Source organism: Phalacrocorax carbo, chromosome 2, assembly GCF_963921805.1.
Source record: "Phalacrocorax carbo chromosome 2, bPhaCar2.1, whole genome shotgun sequence".
In the NCBI taxonomy this organism is placed as follows: domain Eukaryota; kingdom Metazoa; phylum Chordata; class Aves; order Suliformes; family Phalacrocoracidae; genus Phalacrocorax; species Phalacrocorax carbo.
The window spans coordinates 120,503,556-120,516,871 of record NC_087514.1 but is presented as its reverse complement, the minus strand read 5'-3'; the positions used below and the strand labels follow the sequence as shown (position 1 = coordinate 120,516,871).

Below are 13,316 nucleotides of genomic sequence, written 5' to 3'. Positions count from 1 at the left end.
GATAGGATAGATATGCTTAATCTTCAAAATGTAGGACATAATAGTTGCTACCTTATACAGTCATAGATAAATCATATGACTAAAATCCCAAATGGCATTGAGAAAATGAATAGGTACTTTCACAGTCTCTCCTCCAATACAGGAACAAGGGACTTAAAATGAATCAGCAAGCAGCAAGTTCAAAAAATAGAAGTAATATTATTTTATTCAACAACTACTTAAGCTGCCCAACTCTATGTCACAGGATATCATGCAAGTTTATTTTTTAAATACAAAAACTTTTAAAAATATTTGAACAAAGTTATCAGAGTTAAATCTACCAAAGTTATTTAATTATAAAGACACAAACTCTTGTTTAAGATCTCCCTGAGTTGCAGACCTCTGAGGACTGTCAGAGCAAGCTGGAAAGACACTTTTTTACTTCCCTGATCTCACAGTTCTTCACTGTCACCAACTCGCAGATGCAAGATGGGGTTAGAGAGCCCTTAAGTCTGGTTCTGTATGGCTGCTGCTGGTGGTGGTTCTTATTTCTGATCATTAAACTTTCAGCTCCATTCCAACACTTCATTATTACTCTGTTCATCTACATGAACTGAAAAAGATGTATTTATTTGGGTTTATGTATATATGTATATATATTTTTTTCCTTCACAGTGCTTTTGTAGTTATTTTGGAACAGTTTGGTAGAGTCATGGAATATGTCAACCCACAGATTCCCCTATTTCATGGCTTGTTGGCTTCTGCAGTGGGCTGTAACAGCCACAGATGGATAACATGAGAGACACTTTTGGGTATCTATGGTAACAAGTAGCTGAAGTCTGCCTCAAGGTCTCTTCAGATCCTTTCTCCATGCTAGGAAGGGGCAGGGAATCTACCCAGCTCTCCAACATGCAGAGAAGCAAAATGAGGCAGCAGGTGCTTGGAATGGAAATTGAGAGCTGAGGCAGGAGACAAGGCAGAGGAGGCGGCGGGAGAAGGATGCTGGAATTTAGAATTAAAGAAAAAGAGAGAGCAAGACTAAGGGAAAAAGCAAATAGAGATGAAAAGCAAGACCATGGCCTTCCTGTATCTTGATTCCTAGCCTGTAGGCTCCACCAGTATTCTACACATTAATCAGTTCAATGCATTTCCGAGCTAACTGGTCTCTACTGTCTGTTTGCAAGAAGGTCTGTGTGGATGTGCAGGGTTAGTGCTCAAAGCAAAAGAAAAAAGAAAACTCAGGTTTGTTCTTTTAATCATGCCAAGCTGATTGTCTTGAAGTCATGCTAAGTGACAAGTGACCTGGACAGGCTGGGGGAATGAGCCAACAGGAACCTCATGAAGTTCAACAGAAGGAATTGCAAAGCCCTACCCTTGCAGAGGAATAAGCCAATCCATCAGTACATGCTGATGGTCACGATCAGCTGGAAAGCAGCTTTGCAGAAAAGAACCTGGGGGTCTCAGTGGACACCAAGTGGAACATGAGACAGCAATGTGCCCTTGTGGCAGGACATACAGTAGCCTTGGCTGCAATAGACAAAGTATTGCTCGCAGATCAAGGGAGGTGATCCTTCCTCTTCTCAGGATGGGTGAGGCCACCCCTGGAGTGCTCGGGGGGATCTTATCAATGTATATAAATATCTGAAGGGAGGGGTTCATAGAAGACAGAGCCAGGCTTCTTTTCAGTGGTGGCAGTGCCAGGACCAGAGGCAATGGGCACGAGCTGAAACATAGGAGTTCCCTCTGAATATCAGGAAACACTTTTTTGCTGTGAGGCTGACCAAGAACTGGCATAGGTTGCCCAGGGAGGTTGTGGAGTCCTCCTCAGATATATTATCTGGAAACAGCACCTACCCACTCTACAACAGCATGGATATTTTCATTTCATATTTATGTGTGCGGGTGGCATAATTTACACAAACACACACATGGACACACAGTACTGCAGAACTGAAAAATTTTCTCCTCAGGCTGACATGTTTTATCAAAATTTTCCCAGAGGCAAATACGCACAGATTTCTCACTTTCAGTGACTGTCTGCATCTCTAGAGTGAATCCATCACAACCTAGCATCTCTAATAGCATGAACAATGCACTCCCACCAGCTTCAGCTGCATCTGGCCCGGTAGGGGATGTGCAGTCAGTCCTCAGTACCTTCCATACATTTTAAAAGCACCTATTTGCAAGAGCACAACCATATACAGACCACAACCTGTATTTCAGGCTCCCTGTATTCAGCTGCTCCCAGTTCATGAATCCTTCACACAACTAGAATGTGATCAGTATGCATGTTTCAGTAATACTGGATTTTACTATAGACTGTTTGGAGATATCCAACCTCCAGGGGGTTTAAGGTACCTGGAAATTCAAGACAAGTTTGTGAAGTCACTAAATCCATAGATGCAAAACTCTTAAGTTCCACTCCTCTTTGGATTGTCGTTTAGTGATTTCTATGTTGAAAATACTCACTTCACTGGTAACTAGATTTTTTAAAAAAAATTATTAGTCTGTCTGCTGTCTCAGGTCTCACTAGATCATTGATTGTCATCAGCAGAAGATTCTTCTAGCCAATTATGTCTTCAGCTATACCTGAGTGACTTTGCTCAATTTAACTCAGCAATTGGAACTTAATTAAAAATTCTGCTGAGAATGTGTGGGCCAGAATAGAAAAAAGCTCAGTGTGTCAGAGCTGTATTAGTTCTGCAGCACTGGTAAGAATATGAACTAATAAAAACTTTTTGTTCATACTAAAGTGAGTACCCTGGACTTTCATTAGACAGTAGGAACAACTGATGTAAGATGAAAATTGTATCAGTGAACAGATCTGTTCTGCAAGAACTGCTCTATTCAGACTATCCCTTTCCAAATTAAACCCACACCAAATAAAGGGAGTCTCCATTACAACATAAGAATATATGATTCAGAGCTACTTAGCCTACTCATAACTGGCCACAGACAAATTGTGTGAAATGTACTCACAGTTATTCAGAGAACTGCAATGGCCAAAAAGATTTCAGTCTGTTCTTTCCAAACAGGGGTGTTTCACTTATTTTGGCCTTTAATCCATCGCCTGGTTAATTCCTACTATTTGAGTGATTACATACAGTGCAGTTAAATGCTCCTTTCTACATGGTTAGCTAGAATTACCCTTTTTTTAGCTAACTGTTATATCACCTTAAACTTCAATTACATGACGATGTTGATTTTGTAGCACTAGAAAAATCGTGAGAGTTGTATTGTTATTTATAGTGTGGTTTTCTACCAGTGCCCTATCAATGGCTCCACAGCAACAAACTAAGAAAAGAAGACAACTACAATCAAAAAACCTTAAGTTTGCTATGCTTGTGCTGACCCTGCACTGAAAAAACTTTACATGTCCACAGGTCAAAACCACACAACTGGAATAACTGGAAGAAAACCCTCCAAGATTGACAGACTTGGCTGAAAATGCTAAATTTAAAAACTCTTCAATTTAGGATTTTGCTTTCTGCATATGCTTACAGCTATTATTTTTATCTTTTGATAGATAACACAATCTTATTCTGAATGCTGAAACTGTTGAAAAGAGGGGGATGTATACTCATTCAAAATAAGAACTGGATCTAATACATTCCTAAATTTCTCATGCATACTTCCATTAAAACACCCATCTTTTAGCTTGATTAACCACAAACACTCAATTGTAACTTTCAAGTAAAATAACTACCAAGATTTAATTTAAAATATAATATTCCATTCTATTATTCTTTTACAATTTACATGTCTCGAAGACATCCTGTTTCCATTTACCAATTAAATGGTTTCTAAGATTAGGTAAAATTACCTGAAGTGGTATTTTAATCAAACATGCAATCTGCAATACAATGCAAATTGATAAGGCAAATGCATTAAAGTTACTAACTTCAACTGTGAATCCAACTGTAAATCTCAAAATTTGCGCAAACTACTCTGTCACCAAATTCCTTGCCATATAGTAATAAATACTCCTCTCTTCCACAGCATTTTTATTCTTTAGATTGGAAAGCATGACGGTCACTATCATTATAAAAGTTATATAATAGCAGAGATGAAACAAGAGGGCCTGAAGGGAGAAGTTTTATGATTCTTTAATCATCTTCATTTTTAATCTAGACTCCACAGAGAAGTTCAAAGTATCATTAAGAGTCTGGTTCAAAGCGTGTTAGAGTAAATAGAAGATCTCTCTCCATTCTTACATTTGCCACAGCCTTCAAATTTCTTCTTCTATTTATTGTTCTCGCTATTTGAATTTTGCCTCAATTTCTCTATGCCATCCTAAAGCATCAGAAGAATTTTTACTTTATTAAGAAGATTTTTACTTTATTAAACACTCACCTCAAACCACTGGCCGTGCGACTGCATTTTAAGGATGACACAAGGGTCTGGTTTTGAGAGGGCATCCCTGTCTGATATGCCTTTGCATGCAACTCGCAGCTCCACTTTAGTCAGGCATGGGCTGTTAAAAATTCCCAGGGTATTGGCTGCTGATTCATAGATGTTGCTCATTTTCTTCATTCCTTTTTCTGAAAGAGAGAAAAGGTCCATTAAGAACAGCGCACGCACTGCACAGTACAGTCCTTTCTTCCATGCGAAGCCAATGCAATGTTCTGCTAGCCAATAGAACTCTATAACTGCGAACAAGATTCAGAGCAAGAGGGGAATAAATAAAATCAAAGGAATACCTATGGAAGAAATAAATACATCATCTATGTTTAGAAATAAGTCAGCTTCAAGATGAAACTTTCCACCATGCCTCTCAACACTGGGGGTGAACCATGACCTCAACTTCCAGCTGTGTTCCTGCTTATAAAGCCACATTTTCCTAGGCCAAAGGATAGACAGGATGGTAATTCTGAATTTCTCCTGATAATACCTTATTCCAGTAACAAGGATAAATTAAATATGTTCAGCACTCCTTCAATCTGCTTTTATTTCTACATTCTCCATCTAAAAAGCATGCGTTTCATCTTACACAAAATTTTTGTGTAAATGAAAGGAAGGCTCCTTTCATATCAGCCTTAAATTCCAAAATACATTTCCACACCTACTGCAGAGGATGAGCTCCCCCATTCCTAAGCAAGTAGTCAGGATTGATGGTCTAAGCAGAAGAGCAGGATATTTATAATGTCAAATCCTGTTATTATACAATGTCTGCTCTTTTGGGTCAGGAATCACAGTTACATGAACACAGACGGCTGGAATAGTGGCAAACTCTGGCCCTTACTTCATTACAAACACCACCAATCTTGCAACACCAGCCTTTGCTCTCAACAGAAACAACAAAAAACATTTTTAACACAGAGCTTCACAAAAATCACTATATGATCATTTCTGCCACAATGAAGAATATGGGAACACTTTAATTTGCTGACTTGTTCTGAGCTTCACAGTCTGACCTCTAAAAATCTGTTTCCTAATACATGGATTAGTGCCCTCACCCCCACCTTACTCCATATAGAAGAGCTGCAAAAAATTAATTTCACACTTTTAGAGGGCAGAATTAGCTTGTTGTCTGTCTCAAACCTCTTCACTCACTCTCTTCCACAACACCCCATTCTCACAGGTTAATGATTTTTGAGAACTGTTTTGATAGAAGTTACATTTTGGCAACTTGGAAAGGAAAGTGAAATTTTCCTTCCCCAACACTGAGAAGTTAAAAATAAGAACAAAAACCACAAAACCACACCTTCAGAATATCCAGTTTCCCTGTGATTTAAAAAAGCAGAAATAGAAAGGTATTTCTTAATTCAGAGTAAAAAGATTTGGCAATGTGGTGTGGACCTCTAATACATACAGATAAACTTCAGGAATGTAAGTGTGAATCATGAGGCGGTGATTTGCTCTCCTTGCAGATGAGAGAAAAGCTTGTTAACAATTCGCAATTCTTCAAATCTATTCAAATCTAGATAGCAACTTACTAAGTAACCACTGGTTTGCTGTGAAAACCCCAGCCTTTTGGGTTCAATATGTTTTTAAGTGAAGTGGGTGTGGATGGACTCCAACCACTTTCTCTAGCGCAGGCTCTGCAGGCACATTTCCTTACAGAAAACAGGCTTCTTGCAATGTGAGCCACACCACAACCACTGTGCCCAACATTCTAAGAGCAAAATGGCCACCTTCAGCCCTTCCCAGTTACCTGTAAATGCTGTCACCTAGAAGTATGTTCCATTGGATTTACCACTAGAAAAGAAACGTGACCAGGAAAAGGGCAAAACTAAATAAAATATGGAAAGGTAATGATATTCATGATATTAGGTTTTATTTTAAGGCCCAAAGAGCATACTCAACTTCTACACGATTTATTCCTATACACTAGTTTAGTTTTTCATTCATTTAGACGCTGCAAATAGACCATCACCCCTCAAATCTCAAAATCTTTTACAGAGTGGAGAACATTTTGTGCTGGGTCAGCAATGGCAAGATCACGGTCCTAGCTTGAAATCAACAGCAAGCAGGGGGAACTGGGCTCTAGCCTAATCAGAACTACTATGATAAAATCATAATTTGAGAAGCAGTGATCCATATACAAGAGGGACCTGACACCTGACACCTCAACTAAGCATGACAATAAGCATCTGGCAAAAGTGCTACCAAAAGTGATGATTCAAAACAACATTTGGGAGACTGGTTTCTTTTTGTTGCTTTTTTTTCCAAAGAAAACAGATTAAGGTGGCAGTAACTTTGACAAAGCCACTGAAGGCTACTATTTAGCTAAAAATTACAGAGAAAATTATATGTATTTATATATATTTTGCTAGTAATCATCACAAGTCTGTTTTTTTCATTCTATTTCTAATATATCCGTGATATATGATGTCAGGTACCTAAACTTCCATCAAATGGGATTACAAAAAGATAGTTAGAAATTGAGGTGGGGGGAGGGGCTGTTGTCTAATTATTCGTCATTTTATAATCCCATCTCCTTCAGAAAGCTGCTCAACAAGCTCATCCCACACATTTACAAGACATTTTTACATGTTGCCCTTTCCAAATTGAAATCCATTTGAAAATTGGGTTAATTCTGTCTCATGCACATCTTATATCATTAATGAAATGTCATCCTTTGTGCAGAAATAGGTTGGTGATTTAATTAAACCGGATGATTTCAACACTAAAGAGAAGGGGGAAAAGTAGCAGAGTGAGGGGGAGAGATGTATTTTTCTTCCTCCCACAATAATTATACACTGTTTTTTTAGAACAGCGGGTAAGTACAAAATTATATTTCTTTTTATCACTACAACTATTACTTCAGCTTTTACATGTTCTAAATTTATCAATGGAAAAGATCAAGCCACAGTCCTATTCTTTTGTCCCATTATATTCTTCTTTTTATATAATCACCAGCTTGGGCTGTTGTACTGATGTCATGTTACCAGGAAGCTGGGGGTCTGGAAAATAGATTTTGAGCCTACTGAAAGTGGCTAAAAAAAGTATTATTTTACGTAAACATAGACAAGTTAAATTGCATAAGAAGTTTTTTTGTCAATTAGCTACGTACGTTACTGATGAAGGAATAAATTGTTCATTTTTCTTTGCTACAAACTCTTCCTTTTACATTTCATTAGAACCTCATTACTCCTGCAATGGCTTCCTACATGGCTTTAATATTCACTGATATAAGAGCTGTACCTGTGAGAGGAAAGCGATAGCACAGATATGAAAGTAAATTAACTAAGTGGTAAGTCATATACTACTGAAGTTTCCAGTTCATTGCTACATACATTCTCTTTCATTTCCTCTGGAAAAAGAGGGAAACAGCGTATCATTGGACACTTCCCACACAAACTCATTAGCCAGTGCTAGACTGCACAGAACAAGCAGGCATGACAAGGCCTTACAGTTTCACCTCTCCATGGTGAAACAGCAAGGAAGATGGCAGTACAGACTGGAAAAAAACCTTAAAGTACACTGTGCTGAAACTGAAACACATACTATGTTAACAAACAAAAAAATTTGGGACAGTTCCGCTCTCCCAAATATATTCCACTTTGGCATACTTAGAGCTCATTTAGTAGAAAATAATGTGCTCTGACATTTTTGAGATTCATGGCTCAGAAGGATCTTATGGATGTATATACATTCCTGATGAGAAGGGAATAAAGAACATGAAGCCAAATTCTTCTCAGCAGTGCCCAGTGACAGGAGGCAGTTGGCACAAACTGAAATACAGAAAGTTCTGATTAAAGAAAAGGAAACTTTTTACTCTAAGGTTTGCTGAACACTGGAATAAGCTGTTCAGAGATCTTGTGGAGTCTCTGTCCTTGGACATACCCAAAACTTGTCTGGACAGGGCCCTGAGCAGCCTGCTTTGGGCAGATGTTTGGATGATCTGCAGAGGTCCTTTCCAACCTCTACTACTTTGTCAGTAAGTGGGACACAATCAAATTGTAAGCCTTTTAGGGTACAGATTGCCTCTGTGATATCTTGTTTTTCCTGTGCTTAGCACAAATGGGTACTGATCTGTGATTTGGGCCCCTTGGCTCCAAAACCATACATAAAATTGAAATACAGACATAAGCCCAGCATTTCTGGTAGCTAGTGCTATAAAGGCTCCTATATGTAGATATTTCATTAAAAGCAACAGCACACAACTCCAGAAGTTTGTGTCTGGCTAGATAACTGGATTACACTGAAAATCAGCATTACATGTTTGCCAGCTATGTCTTTCTCCTCTCAGAGGCACTGAACGGCCTAAAAACATTTAGTCATCTAATGCCTACCGAAGTAAGGATCTCTGTGGTGTGAAACACAAACAGTACGTGGCTCTCAGAGATCTAAAAGCCTCGATTTCAGCTCACACAATCAGATCCACTCTGTTACAAAATGATGATCCACACAGGGCTTTAGAGTACCTCACCACAAAATATAACCAGGCTCCTTAGATTCACCATTAAATAAATCTAAGATTTATCTTATCTGAATTCAGATTTCTAGTTTATTCCTCTGCCCACTCTGTCATTTTGCTCTCCTACACACACACACACAAAATCTCCAGAAGTTTTCCTGCAAGTTTTCTCTACAGCACCTTGCAAAGAATCAGGGAAACATGCACACTCAGCCTCAGCTTCAGGTAATAAATGAGTAGGGAATGAGAATGATGCTGAAATGAAAAGCAGTGGCCAGCATGCTCTGGATTTGGAAACAGGGCTTGTTATTTAGAAACTGGTACTCCAAATCAAAGTACACACAAATGGGTTTGGGGGTTGCAGGTTTCCCATCACCGTATCTTACGGGCTGTGTCTGAATCATTTGTTTTACTGGCACCCTCGTCATGAAATTAAAATGAGACAATAGCATCTGTATGTTTCTGCAAAAGTAAGTAGCAAGACTGCTCCTGGAAAAGTAAATGATGTTTACAGTATGCACATGCAGTAGGAAATACTAATGGTAGAGTTATATGAAATAAGAGCTGTGAATAAGCACCTCCAAGAGAGGGCAAGACCTAAAAGCACTGGATGCTGTAGCACTAGCTACAGCTAGCTACTTATTTATACCTATAGACAGGAGAGACATTTAGCATTCAAAACACAGGAATAGCTGAACTGTCTATACTGAAAGCTTTGAACCTACAGTTTCTGGATCTTCCAGGGTTTACAGTCTCATAAAAGTAAATATGAAAAACAAGTTTACAGTTAGCAGCTTAAAATTAATAAACTCAGACTACCAGTTTCTGCTGGAAAAGAGCTAGTGTTGCACAGTTTAAAAGACACAGAAAGCCATTTTTCTACATTATTAAGAAATGCAATCCTTGTAGAACCAAGAAAGTTGTTTCCTCTAGTTTTTTTCTAGATGCTCAATTCATGTTACAAGTCTGGAAAAATCAAAATCTAAGTAGTCATGTTCATTTTTAGGTGAAATCACTAGCTTTAAGTGACTTTTGTGGATCAGTCACATTCTCCTTGTCAACGAGAAAATAACCCATTGATTTCAATAAAGTGGGTGGCTGTGCAATATAGTGCCCCAAGCAATCCTGTCTTCTCCCAGTGTATTTTATCATTTGGCAACACAGTAATGAAAATTAATCATTGGGCACAGAAGAATCAAGTGCTTCAGAACTGCATCTTGGGGACTGACCCAAACACCACTAGACTTATTCATTGGCTTCAAACGTGCATTTCTCAGGCCTTGAATATTTTACATGCTTCTATCCTATCTCCCATTACAATGCAAGACCAAGCTGCACAAAATACAGTAAGAGCAAGATGTATAGAAAAGGATGAAGTTATGTTGGGTGTTCAGGTAGAAGTTTTATAAGGTTGTTCTATTTAGTTACCTGTTCAACTCCAGCAGAATGTAGGCCACGGACCCCTTCAGGGAATGATACTAATTAAGATCAGGGAATATTTTTTCTTTAAGAAATTTTATGGGATTGGGAATTCCCAGTTTCACTGAATTACTCTATTAATTGTTGGCATCAAAGCTTCCTTGGTTGTGAAAAACAAACCCATTCCTTCTCATTCAGCTGTGTGGTTGGCAAATAAACTTTGTGCAAATGGTGAAAGATGGGAATTCATCAGGAGGTCCTGATTCAGCAAGTTGATTAAATTAATATTCCATATACTTAATCAGGAACTTGCTAAGATACCTGGCTGGCCCAGGACTGAAGACAGCCAAGCAAGAGCTCAGTATGATAGTGGAGAAAGCAGACCTATCTTTATTACAAATTTATCAATGATTGGGAACCAGTGATCAGACACAGAAACTGATGTTCATTGTCCTCCATTTCCTCTGTAAAGCATCATTTTTTTCACTGTAGCATTTCCATAGCATCTGGTTTTCTGTAACCCCTGTTAAGTTGTTTGACCAACCTCACTACGAACTATTTTTTTCCTTGCATCTAATCCTTGTTGCAGCTGTGACCATTGCCTCATGGCCTTTCTCTGTGCATCTCTGGAAACTTACTTCTCATGAACAATCTGTACTATCTTAAAACATGGTCATTCAACTACTTTGACCATGCTCAGAGACTCCTGATGATCAGCTGTATCTCTAATCACTGCCCAAGACTCTCCTCCTATCAGTACTAAAAAATTATTCTAGTCAACATCAACTATGTTATAAATTACTAAGAAGTCTAAACGATCACAGTTAATGCAGACAAAATGCCAGCTGTCAACATTAATTTGAATATAAATTACCGTATAATGAGAAGTCAATAGGTTAGCTAGACCCCCCTCCATAGGATAGTTTGTGCACTTAAAAATATTATTTTTCCTGCTTCCCTTTGATTCTGTGACTCATACAACAATTAAGGAGGATTATTTAGAGTTACATCTACTGAAGTCTCAAAGAACCCTTTGCAAAATGAGCAATAAACTCAGTAAGCAAGGAGGATCTGGAGAATCCACAGCAGCGCTATTTTGAACAATGAGACAGATCTGATAGTGTAAGTAATTTATTTGGACAGAAGGGGAGAAGGTTCAGAACGAAGTGCCAGCAGTGTAAATGGAAATATACACACACTGACAGTTCAGAAGGACTCATTACCATAGAACCAGCTGGTTCAATTATAAGGGGAGAAGAGAAAGTCACTGGAAAGAAACTAAGAAATCTAACGTATGACAGAACACTGTACAAAAGTGTGCTGCACCTGTATAAATAACCCCATTTCAGTTAAGGGAGGTGAAAACCCCATGATAACTGGAGCACTGGGAGATGCCTCAATGTGTTTGATTCTGGGTGTTCTGAGTAGCCCCCACTGAAGTTGGACTGACTTGATGCAATGCAAAGCACCTGTAAGAATCAGCAGCTAAAACACACATATATATTCTATCACCCTCTATTAGAAGTGCATATCTTTCTCCCTTGTTCCGTTAGCATGTAGTTCATGCCATCAGACACCAGCTTCTTCCCCAGGTTCCCACTGTCTTCCCACTTACAATGTTGTAACATGCAGGAGAAGACAAAACTAAAAATCATTAATACAAAAAGACAGGATATTGAACAGGTAAGAGATCAAAGTAACTTCCCTAGGGACAGATGCAGACAAGAGGGACCTCCGCTACTGGAAAGCAGCACCAATATTTTTTAGTGGACAGGAGGCAGAGGTTATTCACAGAATTAACCAGTCTGCTTTACTTATGTTAACTGGATTTGTACCAGTCACGAGAAGTCTGCCTCTCTTGTGGCAAGGCTAGCTTGCAGGCTTTTGTACACAGGGTGCGTTTTTTTGTGCTGTTTACAAAATGACACCTAAGACAGCATGGTGTCTTCATAGGATAACACAGTATATTTTATTGGGAACAGTGCAGAAAACAGAGAGAAAACAGACTGACTCATCTATATACTGACATGCTGCAACAGCTAGCCCCACAGTTGGCCTGTCTTACCCACAGCCTTGTTTCCTTAAATATGCCCGTCCAAATCCTTCACTTACAACTCAACGCTACCAAACAAAAACATTAAGCAGTACCAGTATTCCTCTTCCAAATCATGAAACTGGCATATTTTATCTCAGGAAACATGAAAGAAAGTAGATTCTTTCTTGATTTTGCTTCCATCTTCAAATCCATTAGAACTGATGTTCTACAGCCTTCTCACAACTGTGAGTTAAAATGTATTTAAAAGCAAAGGAAAGAAATGCCAAAGTTCAAACTGTCCTATAAGATGAATCCATGAGCATTACGAGCAGGACCAAACAACATGAAGCCCTAGTAAAATTCAGGCTGCCAAATAAGTAAATGATTTGCCTACTGGTTTAGCTATTGGATCTCAGGAGTCTGCTGTATTACTGTTGAGATGATATCTGAAGCATAGGTAAGCACAGGGATTAGGCACAGATACACAGAAAAGCACAGGACCATTGAATCTACTTTGAACACCATATTGAGGATTTTTTAAAAAACCAACCTATTATATGCAAACCACATGTAAGATATATAAGAATATAAGATATGTAAGCATAGTAAATCACAAAAATAACTGAATCTCTCTCTAATCAACAACTTCAAAGTTACTAGCATGTGATACATATTTGCTTATCACTAAAAGCCATTACAATTTTCTTAGCTTTGCCATTTTAGTTTGCTGCTTGTACTAAGCAATATGTCAATTGAAATATAGGAAAAAAAATTATTCACTCTGAGCATAAGTGTTCGCCCCTTTTTTTTATTTTTAAATCGGTTCTCCCAATTAGGTATTAGAGGGAAAATAAAAGTCTTTGCCTTAACAAGAACTCTGAAGCCTTGTGATATAGGTACTTATCCAAGAATCTTAAATAACTCCAGCTGAATTGATATTCCATTATAATTCAGAGAAAGATAACCCTGGAACAAAATAAAATAATCCAGCACTCCAAGATATAGCAGTCACAATTCTGC

The 13,316-nt window shown here is 38.4% G+C and overlaps 1 protein-coding gene across 2 annotated transcripts in view; it reads right to left on the bottom strand.

Moving 5' to 3' along the window:
• The window catches only part of CPNE4 (copine 4), a 234,934-nt gene that overhangs the window by 181,751 nt on the left and 39,867 nt on the right, over positions 1-13,316 (bottom strand). For both annotated transcript variants that reach the window (XM_064444130.1, XM_064444131.1), the window contains exon 2: positions 4,333-4,520. In XM_064444130.1, coding sequence (XP_064300200.1) covers positions 4,333-4,512 — 180 coding nt within the window. In that variant the 5' untranslated portion in view covers positions 4,513-4,520. The remainder of the gene's footprint in view (positions 1-4,332; positions 4,521-13,316) is intronic.